At 31.1% G+C, this 23,906-nt stretch overlaps 1 protein-coding gene across 1 annotated transcript in view; it reads right to left on the bottom strand.

Moving 5' to 3' along the window:
* LOC134237346 (signal peptide, CUB and EGF-like domain-containing protein 1) overlaps positions 1-23,687 on the bottom strand; it is a 44,293-nt gene extending 20,606 nt beyond the window's left edge. The window contains exons 1-6 of the mRNA XM_062719451.1: positions 23,568-23,687; positions 21,298-21,573; positions 15,470-16,108; positions 3,912-4,031; positions 3,332-3,454; positions 1,322-1,444 (exon numbers count right to left, since the gene is read on the bottom strand). Coding sequence (XP_062575435.1) covers positions 1,322-1,444; positions 3,332-3,454; positions 3,912-4,031; positions 15,470-16,108; positions 21,298-21,337 — 1,045 coding nt within the window. The 5' untranslated portion in view covers positions 21,338-21,573; positions 23,568-23,687. The remainder of the gene's footprint in view (positions 1-1,321; positions 1,445-3,331; positions 3,455-3,911; positions 4,032-15,469; positions 16,109-21,297; positions 21,574-23,567) is intronic.
* Between the last annotated feature and the right edge of the window lie 219 nt (positions 23,688-23,906).

Below are 23,906 nucleotides of genomic sequence, written 5' to 3'. Positions count from 1 at the left end.
ATTCAGTGGAGCTTCAAAATGATAGAAAATTGACATTTTTCATCATTTTATGAGACATGTCTATATTTAGGCATTTGAAGCTATAAATAGAAAACGGAAATCCCTGAAAATAATATGCATGGTAGTTATTGGTGTCCAGTCTCTGACATTAGCATATTGACTTTTACAGTATATTTCATAATTACCTAGCAATGGCATCTTAAACTCTGCCCAAATTTCATTTTTTGGATTTTTCTGAAATATGTCTATTTTTAGATATATGTTACTAAAGATAGCATTGAGATCCCTCTCCAATTTTTTCATGAGGGAGCACTACTAATACTGACGTTTGACGACACGCATATGATTTGAAAAATTTCCGTAGACATTTTTTTTTATTTAACCTTAAATTTCTCAAAAAATGCCAAATTTTCCATTTCTCACATTTTGAGAAACTATGCTATTTTGCAGAACCGTTTTCTAAGAGTGGGGTCAATTCTGGAATAACTGGTTATATGCCCTGTATTCTTTAACAGTTGATGTTTTCTTATGATACAAAGATTTATATTTGAGTTCACTACATAAAGATAAAAATGCATTCATATTTCCTCAATTTTCATGTTTTTGTTTGGTCAAAAATGGCCGAAAATGGCCAAATTCAATGGATCCGTCTCCATGGCAACCGGGTGCACGTGGGAAACTTCTAACACCATATTTGCTGGTTTTGTACCAAGGTGCACCTGTGGTGCAAATTTCATCAAAATCGGAGATATGTCGTTTCCAAGCCCTATAGTAAATTTTTTGGTGCTTACAGAGAATGCATGTTAATATCTAATAATTAACTGTAGTAATAAGTGCATTGAAGTTCTAGTAATATACGTCGATTTATCTTATTTGATCCTCGGACATTAATAACATTGTTAACAATTAAACAAAAACTTAAAGCGATGAAAGTGAGGATTCTTCCCCAATTAGCAGCGCAATATATTTGCAAAACAAACGCCTTATCAACAAATTTAAAGAGGGATTTTAGTGAAGTTTGTTAAACACAATCTCAAATTCACTGAAAAAGAGCTGGGCAAATCATCAGGTTTGCTTTCAGAATAATACATGTCACTTATCCACTTGGATTAACATTAACAGCTAATCACCCTTAACATGTACTGAAGAATAACGCTGATATAAATTCTAATGAGCACGCTGCAATGTTAAACTAGAGGGGTCTTGTGATAAGAAGAAATTTAACCTGACAAAACATTTAACAGGCACTTTGTTTATGACGTAAATTGCAGGCAATCGACATGGAGAGTTACATTGTTAAGATTTTGAAAAGGAAACTTACATTGGCATGATTTCCCGTCCTTGGACAGAGAGTATCCTGCATTGCACTTGCACTCATATCCTCCCAAAGTGTTGAGGCATTGGTGTTGGCACCCGCCTTTGTTTTGTAAACATTCGTTCTTATCTAATGAAAGAATGTCGTAACATAAGTAAAAAATAAAAAAAGTGTACTTTAGTGATGTTAATGAGGCTGTGATCTCATTCAGAATAATGTTACAGAGAATGCTATTATGATACCACGAACTTTTTAAAATGTATATGTGTATGGATTTTTATAAACCTATAAATTGTTCGATGCATTTTTATTAAAATTGATTATTTTTTTTACTTCCACAATGCTAAGTAAATTAATCTATGTAGATTACCCTATTGAAAAAGTACTTCGACACTGAAGAAAATAAAACAATGAAGATGGTAACAATTTCACCCTCTCTCTCTCTCTCTTACTATTTTTAAGGCCTAACTACATGTAAGTTAAGTTTTTTTTAACTTAAAACTTTTATCGTGTAAGTAAATTAAGACAAAAAAAAATAAAGAAAAAAAAGAGAAATGCCTTTGGTCGTATTATTGCTTGTTATGTTCTGTATATAAATTTGTACTGTTCGTAGTTTTTGGATCTCGATTACTCGATATTTTACAACTCTTTTCTTCTAGTAACACATATATGATAAAATTTTCCCAATGTTTTCCTTTCCCGATAGAATGCATCTAGTAGATCAGTTTAACATTTACAATGTATTTTTTTTTAATTTAATCTTGGAGCGAGTATGCCACATCTGTTTCATATTTGGATGTTAAACTGGCTGTAGACGACAACGACCAACTAACAACTACTGTGAAAACATCAATTTTCGTTGGGGACTAATGCTCGATGGTTTCGCTAGTCACTCTTAACCACGAATTTACATCTCCCGACGAAAGTTTATTTTGTAAGCATATTGATTCACGGAATTACATCCCCATGAAGAAGTAAAATGTTGCTAGCCCACGAACATTGACCTCCTTTCCTCATTATATGTAGTTTTGCTATGATATCACCTGCATATAATTTTTACGTCTCCAATCATATTCGATACCCAAGAATATTATCTAAGTATGATCATTTTTTAAACCATGATGAGCTAATGAGAAATAAGTGGATGTTATAGGAATTGCAACAACTTTGTTTAAAGTCAGCATTTCTTAAATTTTTTGGTTGTTGATATAAACGTATAAACAAGTATTAACTATTATTTGGCAGTATATTGACTGACTCACATAAACAGTCTATTTTTATTATCAGTTTGAGGAAATAAGCATTTTTATAACCGATTGTGTGTTTTTTAATTATACACAATACTCAAAAAAGAGAAATGTTTCAATTATCTTTTTAGAGTTTCTTATGAATTAACTCGCATATAAAAGTAGCGGATACTAAGGATCATTCCACTAACAAAGTTTTGTAGAAATGACTGTCAAATTTTTGTGAAATTCTGAACGTATTCTAGATTTTCAGCTCATAAAAATACTTGAAATACCAGTATATACTTTTAGTAAATATAGAAAAAACGTACATTCGTTCATAACTTATAATTTTTGCATTGAATTTATTATTCGTTATCTTTTTTTCTTTTATTGTTTCCGTATAAAACGTGCAAGTAAGAATAAGCCAAAATTGTAATAAGTGCTAAGGTCTAGATTTTGCATTGTGTTGATGACGTTAGGTTGTTTTTGATGTTTAATTGACCACCCCTATAGATGACGTAATTATTTTAAATGAACAAATATGAATCTTGAAAAAAGAGCATGAAAGATTGTTGAAAGAAATCTGACTAATGTACTGGTGCGATGACAAATAACCTTTAATCAACAATTTAGTGAATTTAGTTTAGTTTTGAAAGTTATATACTGAAAGCATACAGTCACGTAGTTTTAATCAAAATGTCTCAAACATTTTGTTTTGATTTACTGCATACTATCATATACAGTAAATCAAATGCATTAAAAAAAATAAACTTCTTTTGAGTATTACCGATACAGTTGTGTCCATCAGTGTCCAGATCAAATCCATTTTTGCAGGTACAGGTATAATTGCCTGGGGTGTTTTGACAGAAATGTACACAGCCTCCGTTGTCATAGTTACATTCGTCAATTTCTAGATAAACATATAACGATTTAATCTTGATGATTCATCGCAAAACTTAAATATAACTTAAACAATCATTTAAAAGTTAGTTGATATCCCTAACAAAATTTTACCATAATTTACTAGAGTTTGCTATATTCATCGGTTGTAAATACATCGATTGTCAATAATACTTCACTCATTTACTCTTTTTGGTGTTTCTGAGCCTTAAATTTTCCTTGAATACATAATAGTGATGAATGTTTTAAAAATAGTATGTAAAAACAAATGTCAAGGTATGTAGTATAACTTTCATCTACTATAGTAAAATTTATATTAAAGGATAACTTATTTTACTGTAATATTTCTTTGTAAGGGATGATATTGTAAAACACATTCAGTACTATAAAAATAGTCTCAATAAGCAGAACTAGATTACATTAATTTTCGTTTAAAAAGAATTTAACTTTCTTCTTGAATGAATTACCGTAACATAATTTTCCATTTCCATAGTAACCGGGTTTACAACGACATCGATAACGCCGCCTTGTGTTTATACATATGGCATCCCTATGACAATTGTGGGTACCTTTTTCACATGCATTACCTGAAACATAAGAATAGAAAAGGTAATTAAGAGATATTCAGTCACATCTGCTAAAATAGATATATAAAAAGATCTCAGTAGAGTGTAGTTAATCATTGATTGCATTTGAAAAGAAGGTTTGATTTGCGGAAAATATGTAGCCGTAAGGAAAACATCTTCCTTTAGTACAGAACCACTTCTTGTGGTCACTGGCGTGGTAACCAAGTCAATTGACGTCCCGTCTACTTGTGACAGTCATCGATTTATCCTCAATTGACCCCTGTTACCTATCAGGTCAATCTAGGGTCAATTTCCTGGAGCCAGATGCATTTTGTTTTGGTCAAATTTCTCATAAAGATTTCCAGACCCAATGGTCATTGCATACTGTGTGGTCTGATCAAACGTAACGAGGAATTACGAATTCTGTGCATTATCTATAATATCTCTGAGCATTTGCATTCATTAATAAAGAGTATTGTAAGACAATGGTACTTTTAGACCCCGTGATGTTTTGTTCAATTTGTTATTGCTGTTAAATGCAAATAAAAGCAAAGATATTGTCTTGCTGTTTTCTTTAATGTTGTCGCACGCTGAACAACGTATTTGCTTCAAGGTTATGGCCTCTCAAACTTTACAACCGGAAAAAGGCATTATTAATAGAAAAGACTGTTGACAGGCACAGAGCGAAGGGGACTATTAAGTTTACATATCAATCATATTTTGGAACGATCCTCTTCACTGATAAAAACACATTTTATTATGTAAAATTAATTTATTGTTCAGGTAAGGTGCGGTCTCAAACGACCACCTTGTAGCAGACCCTAAAACCTCCTATAAATATTTTCATGCATTTTGCTTTTCTCTTTGAATTTAAAATTATGTGGTTGTGGTGTATTTTAACAGTACCGATTAAACCATGTAAATGCTACTGTTATGTTGACTATTAAGAAAATATCATTTCATTTTTCTTTTCTTTTTTAATTTTAACTCTCTGAAAAGAAAATATTTTAATTATCTAAGACACAGTTGCAATTTCAATTTTCATCATGAACAATTTAATTGAATGACGTTGTATTCAAGAAAGCTACCAAACATAGCAGGATGTTTATACAGCAGTAGCTCATCTTTTATCTGCCAGTCAGATAAATGTAAAGGTAGTTAATAATGGAAGACTTTCTGGTTCATTGATACAAATTCAGATGTTTTTTGACAAATACATAACGTTATGTAATTTTAATTTTGTAAGAAAGCTTTGATAAATACCAACATTAGATGTAAATCAAGTATCTAGTAAATAGCATAAATGATTTTTTTCTAGTTCTTCATACACATTCTAATAACCAAAATATAAATTAATCTTCGAAATACCCACTGATAGACTGCAAAAATTGATTTGATTAATTGGGAAATTGCCAGCTGTAATAATATATTTACATTAAATTGATACCTGTGCTGCATGAGCCAGTCTGTTGGAATTGTTCAAATTAATTTTTTGTATTCGTCATTGGGATAGGGATGGGGGCACTCTGACCACAAGAAAACTCTTCAAAGAAACGAAGTTTACGTAATATGAAAATTGAAGATTTTTTTATCCTAGTTTTCCTTTTTGAATCTTTATAGACACTGTGACACTATTTTAATATGAGGGATTCATAAAACGTAATTGGATACTTGATCTAAAGGTCTAAAATGATGTTTCAAGTTTGCTATTTATCGTAACAAAATTTCTTTTTAAATCTTGTGTCAAAATGAAAGATTGGAATTTACAATTACGACGCATCTTTATTGAAAATCGGTCTCATAATTTGACAGAGAAATTTGACACTTTTTACAAATACAGAGACGATATGATCTCATCCGATTGATATCAGAATTTCAGAAATGTGTGGATATAATAGATTTCAACCAAAGTGATATCAGTTTATATTCAGCAAAAGGTAATTACATCTATATATCAAATGAAAAGACAAGTTTATTCAAAATGACAGCATTGATCTTCAATTTAACATTGATGTAGAAATGAAGCAAAATATGCTGAAATTCCAAAGATCCGTTTAGTTCAATCGTCGTGCTGTAATAACTTTACCATCACTATTTAAAAAAATCAGGCCAAATAAGACCAGTTTAAAAAAATTTTTGAAAGTATTTTCCCTGATTTTAATCAACATCTATGATGTTTGCAATGTTAACTCTGGACGCAAATACAGTATAGCGTTAAGATCAAAACATAGGAAGCAGCATGTATTGCACTTTCGCTTCTGTAAAGATTCTTAACTGCTCGAGGTCATACGCATTCAAACTAAATCAGAAGCTAATTGTCATGTTATCAGCAGGAAATAATCTATATTGGTTTATCTAATCAAATGTGCATGGAAAACAAAAGAAAACAAATGGATGCTTAATGAAATTTTGTGAATAACACATGCATTGATATGACCACGTGGTTTTGCTTGAAATCTCCCTCTCCCTTTTCACTCTCAACACATTCACTGACTCACTCTCTCTCCGTGACCCCCCTCTCTCTCCTGTCTTTCTGACATCTCTCCCCTCTCTCTTTTATTCTCTCTCTCTCTCTCTCTGACTCTCTATCCTCTCTTACATACCTTTACGCCGTCGTTTGGTGCTATTCTTTTTACATTCCATAATGTCCATTAACATAATCAAGAGCAGACACAAACAGATGACGCTAACTTTTGCCGTCATTGCCTTTTCACGTAACCCTGTGGTTGGCACTTTCAATTTCTATCAATATTTTTCCAATCCCTTATAGGCAAATATTATCCAAAAATCAATATTTTTGGTAAAAAGATACGAATAACAAACTGATGAAATTTCAATGATGGTGGCATTTCGGATCAAATTTTAAAACTTTCGTCAAAAAGATGCTTTTGAATAAAAGATCATAAATGTCCACAAAACTATATCAGCGACATAGTTCAACGTGATTGGTTACTTGACGAGTTTGCCGTAACAATGGAACACATCATTGTTAAAAAGCCACAAAACACACAACTTTACAAAAGAGTCTGATACGAGAAAAGTGTCCATTTGCAAAGTTCTTATTTTTCATCCAAAATAAGTGAAAAAATGCATATGTTAAATTCTTCAACATTAATATGATCCATTATTGTTTCATTTTGAATTCACGAAACAACAATGCAGGAGACGAATTTTAGGTCCTCTTTTTATTGCCGCATCCCAAACTGCACATGGTAAAAAGAAAGAATGTTTATAAGTGTGAAACACGTCTTTACTGCAAAGTGCACTTCCTCGAGTAAACTATATCGTCATTTTAAATGCCAATTTCATTATCATTACGGTAAGCTAGATTCATTTTTCTGTGTGTTGTCGGGTTTAATCAGATATCAGCCGATGATGTATGACATTTAACAAAACAATACAACTCTCGTTCCCTTGTCCATGTCTCTTCTAAAAGAGTTCTAAAACCATGATAGAAGTCAGAGACATCTTGGTAACACTAGAGCAATTCGTTTTCCTTAAACGATTCCTGTGCAGGTCGGAGACAAAATAAAGTTGTGGCCCAATGTAGACATAAAATAGAGTGAAGTATTCTTACACGTTTCAGTATATAAAAAATAAAATATTCACAGATGGTCGCTTTTGTGACAGAGGAATCATGAATGTCTGTGGACCTTCAATCGTGTTTGTTTTATTGCGTCTGAGGTCGATCCTAATTGAATGAAGAATTTGGTCATAAAATACGTGCGGTATCATAATAATCTAAAGGTCACAAAATGCTTCAAGAATCAAGATTTACTTTTTTAATCACTGTATTGTCATATCAGAATGTCCTTGCTTTTCAGTTTCGAAAAAGAAATCAATCAGTCTTTCAATGTCATTAAAACAAAACATTTGTGACTTCTGGCAAAAAATGATGGTATTCCTTTCAATAGTAAAACATTTTCGAAAAATATATTTCATCAAATCATTTAGCCTTTTTAGTACATTTGTGATTTCTTGCTTTGCAAAAAAAACTGACGAATCTCTTTCAATAGTATTATATTTTCATTTTATGAGAAAAACACTATCGTGCTAATTACAAGGGCAGTTTAATTCAATATATAAAGGCCTGAAAGATCATAAAAATAATTGTTGTTATTTCTAACATTAAATGCAAAAAATACCTCGTCAACACCATATTAGTTGCAATTTCTGTGTTATTTAAAGCTGAACTGTTATTAAAAATCACTTATAATCGTATTCTCCCTCCTACGATTATAAAAACGAACAGTTTTAACCCAATGTGATCTGTATCAAAGCGCCAATTATCTGCTGATGAAACAGGCAAGAAACCTTTAAAACGAAAATACTGTTGTTTTCAAGTAATGTTCATCCATCTATCTTTATCAGATGATTCACTCTATGCGTCGATTGCATCAAGTTCTCCAGCCGATTCTTAAAAAGGCCAGAAGGTCCAACAACAGTGACATTTTATCTTTAATACCAATAAAGGTAGTTAAATATTTAAGCATCTTCTTGTTAACATGATTGAAACAGAAAAGAAAAGGAAATATTGTGTACATCATACATGTGTTTCTCTGCTAGGCTTTTAAATCAATTTGAAATGTTTAGTGATATGTGCTAATTTTCCTTTTTTAACATTTATATTATTTCAAATGAAAAAAAATATAGCCATGAGAAGAAGAATAAGTTTTGCCACATTCATTGTCTAGACAAACTAAATATGAACTTATTTGACCCTTTCTAACCGTGTAGATGTTCACATATAATGGTATACAAAATATCACCTGTACATGTAATGATGGATCATATACTTTTCTTTCATTATGGTATTAAAGACGGCAACACTGAAAAGAATTTCTGTGTATACATTACGACAGTAGAGTTTATCTTCCATTCACTTGGCGGGAATTACGGTAATAAAATAATAATTACATCGTCGGTCGTCTGCGATCGCACATAAAACTTCTGCCTTCGTGTAAACTGCGAGAGAAATTTCTTATATTCCTAGATGAGATACACGAGTGATGAAGTTTGGGCTGTTTCTTGATTGATTATTGCTCAATAAGCCAATTCGTAGGATGAAGCTGGGCCAGTTTTAGATCATATGATTAACCAGTGTCTTTTTAAATTGTGCATTTACGATCTGGAATATCGTTTGATTTGCAATATTGCGAAATATAGTAATAATTATTTTTTGATTATTTAAAGTTATTACTGAAGCCAAATTAGAGAGCAATATCGCCAATAAACTGTCGATGTCTGGTGATATATAAATTATTTTATTCATCACTAAGACCACATCAGTAATTGGTAAAATACATTTTTAAATAAGTAACTAACTGATGTTTTCACTTTGAAGAAATTCATAAAAGATAATATCACCTGCTTGAGCGATTTACTTAAACCCTTTGCATTCAACATTGGAAGATGATTGGTCAATATATCACTAAATGATTCCCCCGCATCCCATATAAATATAACGGCAGTGTCCATGTTTTGCTATGGGAAACCCAAAATATGTGTCGGATGAAAGAGTAAAATAGGAGGTTCACAATGGCAATTTGTAAAAAATATTCTGTGAAAGTTTCATCAAATTTCATTCAGTGGTATGAGAAGAGTTGCGGATAAGAGATGGTACCCCAAAGCGGAACAGACGGACTGACGTACAGACAGGCGTACAGAAGGACGGACTGACATAGCATTTACTATATACCCTCCCGCTTTTCAAGCGGGGGGGGGGGGGGTATAACGATGTCCATTAACGTGCAATAATCAATTGCAATATGCTTGAAGGATAACAATTCGTAATATTTCGTACATTTCGGTCAACTTGCTTGATACATCTAAAAACTAGAGGAATTGTGAGCAATGAGCTCACTAAAGGATACCCCTCGCCTCCTATATGTATAAAGTAGTTGGTGGGGGAAAAGTTTTTTTATCAGTGCTGTTGACTTGGGTTTTGCGTGACGTTGATCGGTTGTTGTGTACAAAGTGTTGCCTAAATTTGAAGACCTCAAGTAACAGTTTTTACTCCCGTTAAACAGAAGGATATAGAGATAACGAACAGTATTCAATCTCAAAGTCCATAAAACAATACAAAATAAGAGCAGAGCAAACACAGACCTCCGAAACATCAGAGGTGGGTTCAAGTGCCATGGAGGAGTGAGCATCCCCTGCTGACCGGTCACACCCGCCGTGTGCTGCTTGTCATGATCAGGAAATAATGGAAAAATCCGTCGTCAATTCAGTGTATAAATAATGGAATAACAATTGGTATGAAAAACGTCAGTCAGCATTTGACTCAATGATAAATTGTATTTGCTGACAAGGTCCTTGTATCGACCACAGAATTACGAAATGATGACTTTAAACGAGACTGTTGATATTTTTGTTTAATCAACATGCTAGTCAATAATTTACCTCGTTTTAGAAATTGTTCATACGTAGAGCATGCTCTTGCGTATCGAATAAACTGAGATATATACACTCCGTAAGGGAAGTTGACGGTAGAAAAGTTAAAGTCGTCACGTTTATCATATAGCTTGGTTGTTAGGTTACCATTAACGTCTTTTTCAAGTAAAATATCCAAGTATGAAACAGATGAGTACTATGTCAGACTCTGTTGTGTCTTAAAGCTTAAGTTCTCCTGGATATATCGTATCGATTGGAATGGAAACTATCATTGTTAATTGACAATACGTCATCGATATATCTGAAAGTCGAGTTGAAGGCCACAGCAAGTATTGGTTAGCAGATCAGCTGATATCCGAGACTCCTGTCTATTATTGTATTGTAATACCAACTTAATAACAACTATATTTTAGTATTGTGTACAAACAAATCAGGATTTTTTGAAAATTCATGCCAACAATTTGTGCTATAAGAAAAGTCGTTTGTGGTCTTAAATATAAAATATGTCAACATCATGTGGTTTTCTAAATAATAACTATCGTATAGATATAGTAGATTGATACAAAAATACTTATATGAGAGGTGTTAAGAATATTCGTTCCATAATGAAATATATCTTTTTAAAATAAGACAAAATACAACGGTTGTGCCTTCAAGTTATAGCAATTAATTTCTAGCACGAAGGTATGAGAATTTTTTCATTTGGAAATATATTTAAACATCATTGAACACCCACATGACAGAATTTTTGTTTGATAATATATAGGATTATTTACTATTGCTTCTTCACAGTACATCTTGTATCATTAAACAAAATCGTTGAGCATAGGAAAAAAAAAAGTTTAGTCAATGGTTTGTCATTAGAATTCTATATATTGACTTGATAATCTTAACATTGGTATTGTCATAAGATATGAAAAAATTTGCTGCATTCTTGGTTTTTCTACACAGACTTCATCTTTTTCAATACCACCTTTCCCCTTTTCGTGTCAACAAAACACAGTTAAAACTTTACCAGTAGTAATTAAAGATGATGAAAGAGTGACTTAGTGAACTTGAAATATCACAAATCTTTAATATCTTCTCATTGCTTTGCTTCTCGAAAGAAAAATGTGGCATGAACTTTCTAAGCATCCTTTAGATATCAAATATTTGTTTTCAAAAATAACTTTTTCTTCCATGCTGCAGATCAAAGTATTGTATAAATTTAATATTTTTCGCAGGAAAAACTTTGGTAAACTACAGGTTAATAAATAATATACAATGTGTAAAAAGTGGTTCTCCACATTTTTTGATAAGGAGGGAAATGCAAAAACTATTGTGATGTGACAGCAGTGGTATATGAAAATCAAAGTACTGAAAGTACTGATGGGAGTTGATTATTAAATGAATTCGATTTATGATTGATTGATTTATATTGTTTAACGTCCCTCTCGAGAATTTTTGACTCATACGGATATGCCACCACTTGCCGGTGGAGAGCTGCAAATTTTTTTAACTTATACTCGGCACCCATTGAGCAGAGAGGTCTTTTTCGAGCCAGCACCTACTGCGACCAGGGACCTTCGTTTATACGGTCTCATCCGAAGGACCAGTCTCCAAGTCTTTCGACGGGATTCGAACGTGAATCCTTGCCAACTTTCCAAATTATACTTATATTAATGCTTCTTGATTGAGGTATGTTAGAAGCAAATGCATAAGTGGATTTCGTGATCCTACAGAGTCAAAGCGGTATGGTTTGTTCTACTGTAAATCACTTTTGATTAGAAATTACATGTATTTACTAAGCGAGACAGTGTGATCGCAAAAATTTCTCTCTCGCACATATATAAGTACTCTTTACAGTAAAAACAATAACCACAATTCGTAAAAAAAAAAATGGTCATGCTATTAAAAAGTTACACGTTATGACTATCTCGCGAAAATAAGATGTCTCGAAAATTAAGTGATCTACAGTAATTTGAAAATAACTTGAATGATATGCGAAATCTTGTTAGATTTATCGTTTTCCTCACAGATTCGTCCTTATCTTAGATGAAGGTACAGTGTATGGAACTTGTACTTTCAGTATCTAAGATAATAAGATGGTTTTAGGATGAAAACGACACTCAATACAAATTTGAGAGAAAATGAATAACGCATAAATCAAGCCCATATCAACAATTTATCATCAATAGTATAACGTCTAAGTGTAGGGTTAATCTATCAGATTCAGAAATTACATTTACTACAGCAAAATTAGTAACAGATTTATACACACCGGGTATTGAGTTTAAAAAAGAATCAGTTGACTTTTTTTCACAGATTGAGCAGGAGTAAATTCTGAAAAAAAGTTTAATAGCTAGGTTGCTTTTTAATATTTTTTATTATATATACGAGTATATATTTTTTGTGAATGGTTAAAACCCCAAAATTTCATGTACATACATTAAAATAAGTTCAATGATGTTCAAAAAATGTGAATATAAGTATAGTTCATGTAGTATGTAATGTAACAGATTTGTGTATTTCATACTTAATAGAACTCGTTCGATTATGGCATATTAATTATGCCTTATTGCCTGGTATGATTCATTTTTCAATTTAACATTATATATTTTTGAGACCGATTTCCGTGAAATCTAATTAAAATTGCAGCGAGATATTTGTTAAACCACAAAGCATAATTTACGTGTGTATTTGCCCCCCCCCCCCAAAAAAAAAATGTGTATGCAATAGTATTACACAGATCTGTGTTAGAGGGAAATTGGATACCCCAACATCCATCCACGTCCTTAAAATACTCAAATGTGCCAACAATTTGCAATAATCTATTTCCACTCTTTATCTTGCTTAGTCAAACAGTCATCACGCAAATTGACTTTCACTATACTGTATAACTGTACAACTTTCCACAAACAAAAGAAATTAGCAAGCTTCATATATAACGCATTTAAAAATCACCCTTTTTATACCTTCATTTACTATAAAGTAAAAGGCGAGAAGTAATATTAATCCATGCAGTATAGGTCACTTCTGCAGCAGTGGGGAGATCTTATCTTAATCAAGCTTTACACATATTAGAGACTTGCAAGCACACAATGCCCGCTGAGTTATCAATCAGCCTGAGTCAGGTGTATTGTAAACAAAACAGCTAGCCTAGACATGAAGTTTTGTTCTCTGTATTCCAATTTGACTTTAAATTTTATAGTACATCTGATTATTAGGCCCATTGTTTTATTGTCTAAATATACTGTATCAAATTTTTTTTCTGTTTTTAACCACAAGAATACCATCATGTTTTCTCATCATATTGCAGACGCTTTGTTAATAGGGAATTTCCTGTCTTGAAATTAGAATACATGCACAATGTATGAATACATATCGGAACCGGTATGATTATTTAGGTGACAGATGCTCAAGAGGAAATTAAAATGACAGACTAAAGTTGAATACAGAGTGATTGTGGACTATATTGTCAAGAATTATAATTTCTTTATAGTAAGTTTAATGAGGAACTATTTTCTTATTCGCAATGCTCATTTTCCTTGGCGGCTGTTTGTCAGTTGCACTTCCTGTCTTGGCCCACTGACATAGACTCGTTGATATAATCAACTCCCAAAAATTATATCCCATCAGTGATACCTAAGGGACAAAAAGGAAACCCATCTTATTAGGTCTTTGAATAAGTGGTTTCCTGTAAAACATTGGTTTAGACTAAACAGTAGAAATAAAACATTTTGGAGTTCCTCCAAATCATTCCGGTGCCCTTCTTTTCCCGTGTATTTTTGCTTTTCATCTCAACACATTGAGCTCACCAATTAATGAAAATCACATAAATCTAAGTCTCAGAAGACATTTTATTTACAGTGGCTTAATGAATGTTTATTTTACTTTTGTCCAAAGATAATAAATCAAATATTGTGCATACGCTTTTCTTCGCTAAAAAAATCCAGTAAGAACTTTAAATATACGGAGGTATTAAAAAATAAGAATCATTGTAGGATTTTATATCTTCTTTTTTATCTTTTGACAAAGATTTAAATGAATTTAAAAGGCTAGTAAATTGTGTCGTATCTTTTCAAGATACAGAATTAATCATCTTTGTCAGAGATTCGTATATCATGGTGATCATATCATGATCGTTCATATTAATGACGCATAACTTAATAATCATCATTACTTGATTTAAATCAAAGTGCTAAAATTGAAAACAAAACAAGTTAAGCAAAATTGCAAAGAAAATATTTTTAAACATAAAATTTTGGTCATAGAACTCAACAATCCCATTCTCTTCCAAACAGGAAGATATAATCATAATGAACCAAATAACAAAAGAAGCGAAAACTTAGTATCAATGTTTGGTATCACACTGTGAAAATCAAGCAATAATCGTGCAGTATATCAATTAGGATAATTTTAATTTCTTCTCAACAAATATCTTATATAGGTGTATGTATCTTGGTTTCAATAATAGCTTTAAATTCAATATATCTTTGTATACAAGCTCTGATAACTTAATATCTGCATTAAATATTTGGCTAATAATGTGCTTTATTATTAATATGAGGTTCAAATAATAAAATAGGAGGCTTTTTGCTAGCTAGATATGCCACAACACAATGCCACTGAAGCGTGAAAAGAGATAATGTCTGTGCCGCCTACCTTGTGAGGGACGTCTAGTTCTCCCTGCATAATAGACGAAGCTTTTCTGTAAAACGTGTCATTAACAATAAAATTGCCATTTGAAGTTTTTTTTTTCTTTCGTTTTTTGATCTTCCTTAGACAAACTTAACTTTTTACAGGAAAGATTCAAATTTCTAAGTTGAAACCTATTCTTGCACATCCAAAATTTTTTCACCGTGATATTTTTGTCGTTTCTCAATCAGATAATTCAACTTCACATGAAAGTTAACATTTTTTTTATCAAGAGGAGTGATTATATGAGTTGTTGATTTTTAAGATAAAAAACACATCACCATATTTCCCAAGCATTCGACAACAAAGCTTGTTACAGATGAGCATGTTAGTAAATACTTAACATTAGACATTGGATCCATTTTGTTAACTTATATATGACCTACCTGGGAAGGAGTAAAGGGAAATTGTGACATCACATAATCCACTTCCATTTCTGTAATTTCCCGCCACAACTCGATTTAATCCAACATATAGAAAGTTATCCTTAATTCCATATAAAGGATCTTGTCCATTAAGTGTAAACAGAAACTTAGATTCCAAAAAATCTTTAATTTTCCCAGACTTCCATTGTATTCTCTCATCACTAATATCCAACTTTACACGAGATCCTCTTTTAACAAAATTATCTGTTGTATGAATTAACAATCCTCCATTTGATGAAGCATCCATATGACCTGGAAGATCATTCCCATAAATCCTGAATTGCTTGTTGTGAATTTGAGTTTCTGCCATGTTACTTGTAGTGCCATGGTCGCCACCATAACCATCTCCCGTTGGGGAATCCGAAATATCCAAAGTCCAGAATCGAGGTGGTTCCAGATAATCTAAGTAAAGCTTTGCTCCATGGTATTTTCCCGAGAAGTCAATTTTTAGTACGACTTGTTTGTCACACCGAGATCCGGGATAAGTCACAGGGGAAGTAAGGAAGGAAATAAAGGGACTGTATCCTTTAACTACTCCAGACTTTAAGTTTATATGGACATAATTGTCATCTAGAGAATCAACCATTTGAAGAAATATCACTAAAAGTAAAAATAAAATTGTAAACATTATGCTATTTTATCGAGAATATTTCATCAATGTGAGCAGTGACTCTCAAAGCTGTTATTTTGAGGGTTTGTCTAGAACAAAAACCAAACATATCATAAGTTTTTCCCTGTTTGAATTTTTTTCGTCTGTTTTCAGTATTATATTTTTATCAGACTGTCATAAATATATGTGCTTTTGTCATGCCAACACATTGGCAGACATGTTTTGTAGAGCAATAGCCCATGCAATAGTGATAAATAATCACCGTTACAAGATAATTGATAGTTGAACAAAACCGTAAGTAGAAAATTAAGAATTTTACAAGAAAAAATGGGAGGTTTGTTATTTGTAAAATTTGTTCTGTTTTTCATGCTAATCAATTATTTTCTTAATTTATGAAATGTTTTAAGTATAACAGGTAAATTACTTATTTTTGTATAAATCTACTTTACTTCATTAAGCAAAGACTAAAAAGTAGTTTTTATTTAAAGATTTTTCATTTGAATTTCTTTTACATTCAAAATTTGGTTCTTTACATTATTACGACGAATAAACCTGATTTAATCGTAAGCACAGTTCACTCATCCACAAGATAACATAACGCCGATTGGTTTAGAACACGCGAAAATAACACTACTCAGAAATGTATTCATAGAGTATTGCGGAGGTAAATCTGTATTTGTACATACATGTAACAAACAAAACGATGTACCAAAGAAGATGATTTAAGTTCACAACTAAGCATAAAATACTTTACTAGATAAATAGCTCTTTTCCGTCCGATTCTTCGGTATATTTTCCTGTGTTTCTTAATATGGAAGAAGTGCATTTTCTTGCATTTTATGAAGATTCCGGAACTACTTAGTGTAGATATCTTCATGGAAAATAAAGGTGAAGTGCGATTCATATTTCATTTAACACTCTTTGGAATTTAGATTTGTTGGCGTTTTTAAACCATATCGAAAATCATTTGCTGAAAGCTTTAATCATATTGACAAGCGAACGATTTCAAATTTCTGTCAAGGGATTCTGCAAGTTTACAAAATAATAAGTTTAATGTGTATGCTCTCAAGGCCCTCATTAGTTTCATTAAAATATATTTCATATAACAAATTAGGCAGAAAATTTGTAATGCTTCTTTAATCGAACACTTTTAGTTATCTTTACTTTTTCTTTATATTAGATTTGGATTTTGGTCTACTTTCTATACTGTACATGGATATATCAATTCAAAAGCTCCATGCTATCTCTAATTTAAAGCATCATTATTTTGTTATGCTATCCACATTATGTTACAAAAAATATCTCTGTGTTTATCTATTTATAAAAAAATTAGCTCAAATATCAGCCCCCACTGAAAGATGACTTTAAATAAAATCCTTGTCAAGTCATTACAGAAAGATATAATGTTCCAGTACCGTTGTTTCTTTCAGTTGGAAAGAAATCAATCATCGAAAAATTGGAAAGGCTTTTATTTACCCGTTTCCATGGGAAGTTAAAATATTTCAATACAGTTCCTCTTTTCTAAATATCCGTCTAATACATATATGTTCTTTTGATCTATTTCTTTGATCTGACATAGTGATTACTTTATCAGAGCAAAAGGATAACCATTTCAAAATGCGTCTTGCATACCATGAATAAAAATAAATCATTTGTTTACGATTAAGTCATTAATCAAATGAATATTGCAACTGAGAAATTACACAAATATATAACAACATTGTTTTAAGAATTGACGTTTCATTTTTCTTTAGATTTTCGATTTTTGAATTTGCAATCCAGTATACGTAATTGATGAAATTTGGTGGGACATTTACTGATAAATTTGAAGTGAAAATCTTTGTATTTTTGAGAGAGAAAGATATAAAAATTTTTAAATGCGATTTCTTTTATCAATCTCAAATATGTCAAAAGAAAATATCATTTGTATGGGATAACTGTATTGAAATAAACTTTTTCCCATGCCATAAATCATATTTCCAATAAAAGTCATTTTCTTATCAAAAAAATGTCACCAAAGCAATCCAGCATTATTTTATCTTTTGAATGTCTAACTAAATAGCATAGGTGTGTTGATTATTTCAATATGGTTAATTTTAGCAAATGTAACAGAAAAATCTAGCACCTTAGAAAAATTTTGCTCCGCCATTTTACTTTGAAAATTTTTTACAGATTTCTTTTGCGTCAAGTTAGCAATTTATTACGTAATATACTGATATCAACACAATAACTGGTTAGTAAACTCATTAATTTTAAGACATGTTAAAAATATTTAATTGCTATCAAAATATTCCATTCTTCGTCGTTTTTAAAATTTACATTTCCTAGCAAAAATTTCAATGAATATTAAAGTGTTATCACACTTTAAAATTGTTTTGTGTTGTTTTAGGCGTTTATAAATATGCTTAGCAGAGAAAAAAATAAAACAGGAAAACATAAAACTCATCAAAATGCCTTTGAACCTTTATCACTATACCAGTTTTCACATGTACATCAAAGTACAACGCTCTATGAATGTACTTATTGTGAATATTCTGCATTAAATGAACAATCTGAAGATATCTAGCAGAGGTTAAACTGATAAATTCCTTAAACATAAGTGAAAAGCGCACAAACACGTACCCCCACTTGAACTTACAACACTGGACGCAGATCCACAGAAAATAAAGCTATAAGTATGTCTATTTTCCTGTTTCTTTTTGTTTAAACATCTTTTCTAAATGTATAGTTTGAATCAGAAGTTTTCTTAACCAAAAAAAGCATTTTTACTAATTTAAATTCTAATAATGATATCTAGTGTGGAGAGGGTTCTTCTCAAAATCGAAATTACTAGAAAATTACCTGAGAATCCTTTCATATTACTTTTAAACTTTCTTAACTTTTTTTATCCAACGCGAAAGACTAAGTCCGTTTTGGATTAGCTGGATGTCCTGGAACTTTGTTAAAGTTTTATTTCATTACCTCAAATACCCGAAACTGACAGTAAAATATAATATATATCTTCTATAATTTTACTTTCAATGATGTACAGTGTCTCAGTAAGCTCTCTATAAGAAAAGTATTGAAGTTGGACATAAACTCTTCGTGACGTTATCGAAAATACTCAGCATAATTTTCGACATGAACAGTCATTCAAAAATGCTTAAAATGTTGCGCATTTCTTTCTTAAAGAAAAAATATACATGCATATATAGAAAGTTAGATTCTCAAATACATGACGTAGTTACACAAATGAAAATGAAAAAAAGAAAGTTTTTTTTTTTATTTTTAGAAAACTATATAGCGTAAAGGAAAGTACTGTATTTTGAAATTAACTAATTCATTTATGATATCGAGATGGAGTATTCTTTATCTAAAAATATGTTCAAAGACAATGAAGTAATGACTCCAATTTATATTTTTTTCAGCTAGCCTTGCCTGGTCAAATATAATGTACTCAAAACTTCATCTTAAATTATTTCATGCATGCAGTTACAATTTATTCTATTTTATATCTAGTGATAAGCATAACGACACCAACGTACCAAGAAATTAGGGTAAGGTGCATAGAGGGTCCTTGAATTCAATAGTGAAGACAAAAACCTCTGATCACTCTCATATCCAGTTAAGAATATGAAACGAAAACAAGGCAATGGCAAAGGTGGTAGGATCATGTGCCTAGGAGGAGTAAGCATCCTCTACCGACACCTGCCCCTTGCTGTATTGATCATAGATGAGTCCGTACTTTTTGGTATAAAAAGAATGGCCCAACAATATAGGATATATTTTAGTCAAAATAAAACCTACTGTAATTGTTTAACTTGTATTCTAAGGGTTACATTAAACATTGTTTAAGGATAATTTAAATTTTGCTCGAAAACGACGAACAACGAGACATAACTTTTCAATCATTTCAGACGGTAATGTTTACCATACGAAGAAAAGAAAATTTGGAGTTCTACTAAATGTAAGAAACTGAATGTGCAGAAAATATCTGCAACAAAATATCTTGAGTATTGTGTTTTCTAGTCTTCAACACGCTATTTGTAACATGGTTTTTCATAATAATTGAACAAAGCATTTTGATCACAATATTGAAAAGACGATATTTCGTCTTAGCTGTATGAAATATGTACATCATGTAATAATAATAAAAAATGCTTAAGCAGGGGGAAAATGAAACAGGAAAACAGGATTTACAAATGTGTATGATAATATCAATTTTGGTTGTTTTTAATATTTATTAATTATATTACCTTAACAAGGTTAAAAAACCTAATATTTATTCATTTTCTTTGCAGGTAAACAACAAATATGCATAAACAAGAGGTCGATGTTCTATTTTAAGCACACCTTGAATTCAGAGGGATGTTGCAGATACACTTAAACAATGATTTTCAATAAAATACATATACCAAGAAAAGGAAACTCATTCTCAAGTTTTAGCACCATGAATTACGATTCGTATTTATATGTTTCTGTGTACAGGATGGCAATTTACTACGACATGAATGCCCGACATAATCAAGCTACAGAATGGATCTGACACTTTAGGAGAAATATATGTGTTAAATGTATCTCTTAATTGTTGCTAATTACTGATATGGCACTACGATAATTAAGTAACAATGATGAATATATGAATAAATGGTAGCTGATTTTAGAATTTGTTAATTTTCGTTTTCCATTATTTATGATTTTCCTACTAATTGATGGACAAAATCAACAATGATAACTTGATAACTTTTTTGAAAAGTAAAAGTGTCTTGTTTTTGACAAATGCATTAGTATCAGAATAAATAGTTGTTTAGGTTATATTTAATATTGTTTATGCATCACTATTAGGGTGTTAAACAAAGATGCATAATTTCGAAACTGCGTAATTTGATTTAAAAACAAATATATAATGATCTTTTTTTTTTCAAATTTAGTAATTTATATCAAATCAGGAATTGCTTATTGATTTTTTAAAAAACATTTTTCAGGGAAAAACATAATGAAAAAGTTAGATTTGATATAGCGAAGTTTTAAAAAATTACATTAAGAGGAAAGAAGTGGTTAGTATAAAAATTGTTAATGAATTTATTTTAATGAAATTAGGTAAAACGTATCATACAATTATTCTAAGCACATTGTTTTGGAAACTTGTACAAAATTTTTCATATAAAAGGATAAATGTTAGCAATTTTTCTTCACTTACCTTTCACAAATAGTGATACCCATGATATATAAATCTCCATTGTGGTCCTTCAACATTGGGTATATCGATGATAATTAAATAAATAAATGTAATTGATGAAAACTAAACATAGGTCCAGACATCATTTGCTATGCCACGGGTAAGATGTTTCGTGTTCCTTGATAGGGTGACAAGGAACTCCATGATCTTTTAAAGAATTTGATTGGTTGCCTCTCTCTTTGTAACCTCTTCTTCTTTCATAATACCTATCTTATATATACCTTTGTCTTTTGATATCTGAAATAAAACAGGAATTTTGATATAAACAGTGGAGATCTTGTAAAAACTATAACTGTCAGACCAGAAATCATAAACGGGCTAAACATGTTCCATAGAAAAAACAATCCACTGTTACTCTCAAATATACTGACTTTGTACCTTTGGCTTAATGTGGCTTTGTATTTCTTAGAGTCGACATAGCAAATGCAGTAAGTTTAAGTATTTTAAATAGCTTACAAAATATTTCAAATACCTTTCATCAGATGAGTTGTCAAGATAATTAAAAGTGTATCAGACAATTGACAGAATGTCATTAAAATTGGTGCTTTTCCTTTCTTCTTTACTCCATTTTTTAATAATGTGTACTTGACAAAATGCCACCATTTCATTCAATTTAAACTATGTGGAATGACATCGAACTCCTTATCAATTTTTTCTTCAATGGGCAGAAAAAATAAACATAAGATTGCCAGACTATAAGCTTTACACAATGGACTTGCAGAAGATTTCCTCTTGTTCACCACTTCAGAGGTTTTACACTGCATTAGACATTTCCCTTTCGGCTTTACCACTGTAGATATTTATCTGACAAAATTAAGTTCAAAATTCTTTTGTCACCTTCGAATAGAATTCAGCATCTAATGCTGTAAATTGAACGCTTTCGACGTCTTAAAAACATAATCTGCTTGTTAAGACAGTCAATCATTTTAGATGATTATAGACGGGTAACTTTGTGGGCTCATTACTGAATGCAACGACAGTCAAAGATTGTTTAACTTTTTAAAGAAAAAATAAATGAAGTGCCATGTTAGTGCTTTTCACATGCCCAGACTGATAAGTGCTTGGGTTTGTAATACAATATAACTTCATAACTGAAAAATCTTAAGTTTTGGGATAGTTGTTTAAAAGAATAAACATAAATGACATGTTCATTTCTACTTGTACCAATCCTTAAGGAAAAGTAAATATTTTAGAATTATTAAATTTCAGGTGTACTTAATGAAAGGAATGGTATCTTAACACATTTAAAGATATGTCAAATTTAATTTTATAATCTTCTTTTGCCTTTCAGATTTTATTGTCTTGTAATTACTTTGCATGTGATCTTTATTTTATAAATGAATCTATTTGTATTCTTAGTTTTAATTTATTTAAATAATGCAACATTTTGTTAATTAAGATAGATAATTAAGATAGTTAGCAGTCAAAATTTTAACTACTATTGACCTCCAAAATAAAACAATTTTGAAGGTGCCTCATGTTTGCCTTCTATGTGCTATATTGTTTTACTTTTCAAATGGGTTCGAACTTAAGTATTGAAATGTAATTTTCAATAATTATTGTAACAGCCTGGAACACGTGTCCATACAATGGAAAATGAATCCCCATTAGTATACTTTATAGTTCGTACTAGGGGGTGATGTCGCCTTGACCGTGACAACACCTCATTGTTGTGATGTTAATTTGACCAAGCAAAGTTTAAGGGTCACTCGAACATCCATGTGTGTGTTTAAAATACATGCAAGTGCAGATAGTCTCCAATAATAAACAAAACAGCATATAATTCACGGGAGAATTGAACATCTGTTTAAACATTTCCACAATCTAAAAATAGATCTATTAACTGAAATTTACTTCAAATAAGTTCCGTGTTGAATGCAATTGTCTGATTAAAAGATAACATTCCTTTCAAATGGATTTTTGTAATTGGCGCACTCATCAAGTTTATTTTCAAGGCTCTGTAATTTTTTTTATTGGAAATAAAGGGTGAAAAAATTATTAATGTCTATATAATATTTTATTTAGAATCTTAGTCCACAAATTATTTAAAAAAAATATTAACATTTTATAAATAGAATTATTAATATCCAAATGCACGAAATTAAAAAAAATATTACAAATTCTTTCAAAATATCTAGAATGTGCTATTAATAAATGATTTTACAATTGCTTTTTAAAGTTTTAAAGGATCACTTTCAGAACATTATTTTACATGCTTCAAAACTGCATACCTTGATTGAGTTTTTCCCGATCGGATTCTTTTCCATGCTCTGCAATATATTATTTATTGCTTATAAAATCCACCAGTGTATTATGATGCCAAAAACATTCCATTCTTCGTTCCAAATTTCTTCAACGTTAACCGGAAATCTGTATGCTAAATCTAGTTCCTTTCTCTCAAAAAAATTATCTTAAAGATATAGCCATCGTATGCCATGTGTATCTAGAATTATCAAGGATTAACATTGAAGAATATAGGTTTACGTAGAGGTGGAGTAAATTTGACCTTTAAGAAACCTTATAGCCTCTAATTAGGAGAGCAAGTTTCAGTCATATCGGAGGTTCGTTAT

This window comes from Saccostrea cucullata, unplaced genomic scaffold, assembly GCF_032062105.1.
Source record: "Saccostrea cucullata isolate Sc308-1 unplaced genomic scaffold, CSIRO_AGI_Scuc_v1 ctg235, whole genome shotgun sequence".
Taxonomy (NCBI): Eukaryota; Metazoa; Mollusca; class Bivalvia; order Ostreida; family Ostreidae; genus Saccostrea; species Saccostrea cuccullata.
The sequence above is the reverse complement of the archived record's forward strand: the minus strand, read 5'-3'. Positions and strand labels throughout refer to the sequence as shown.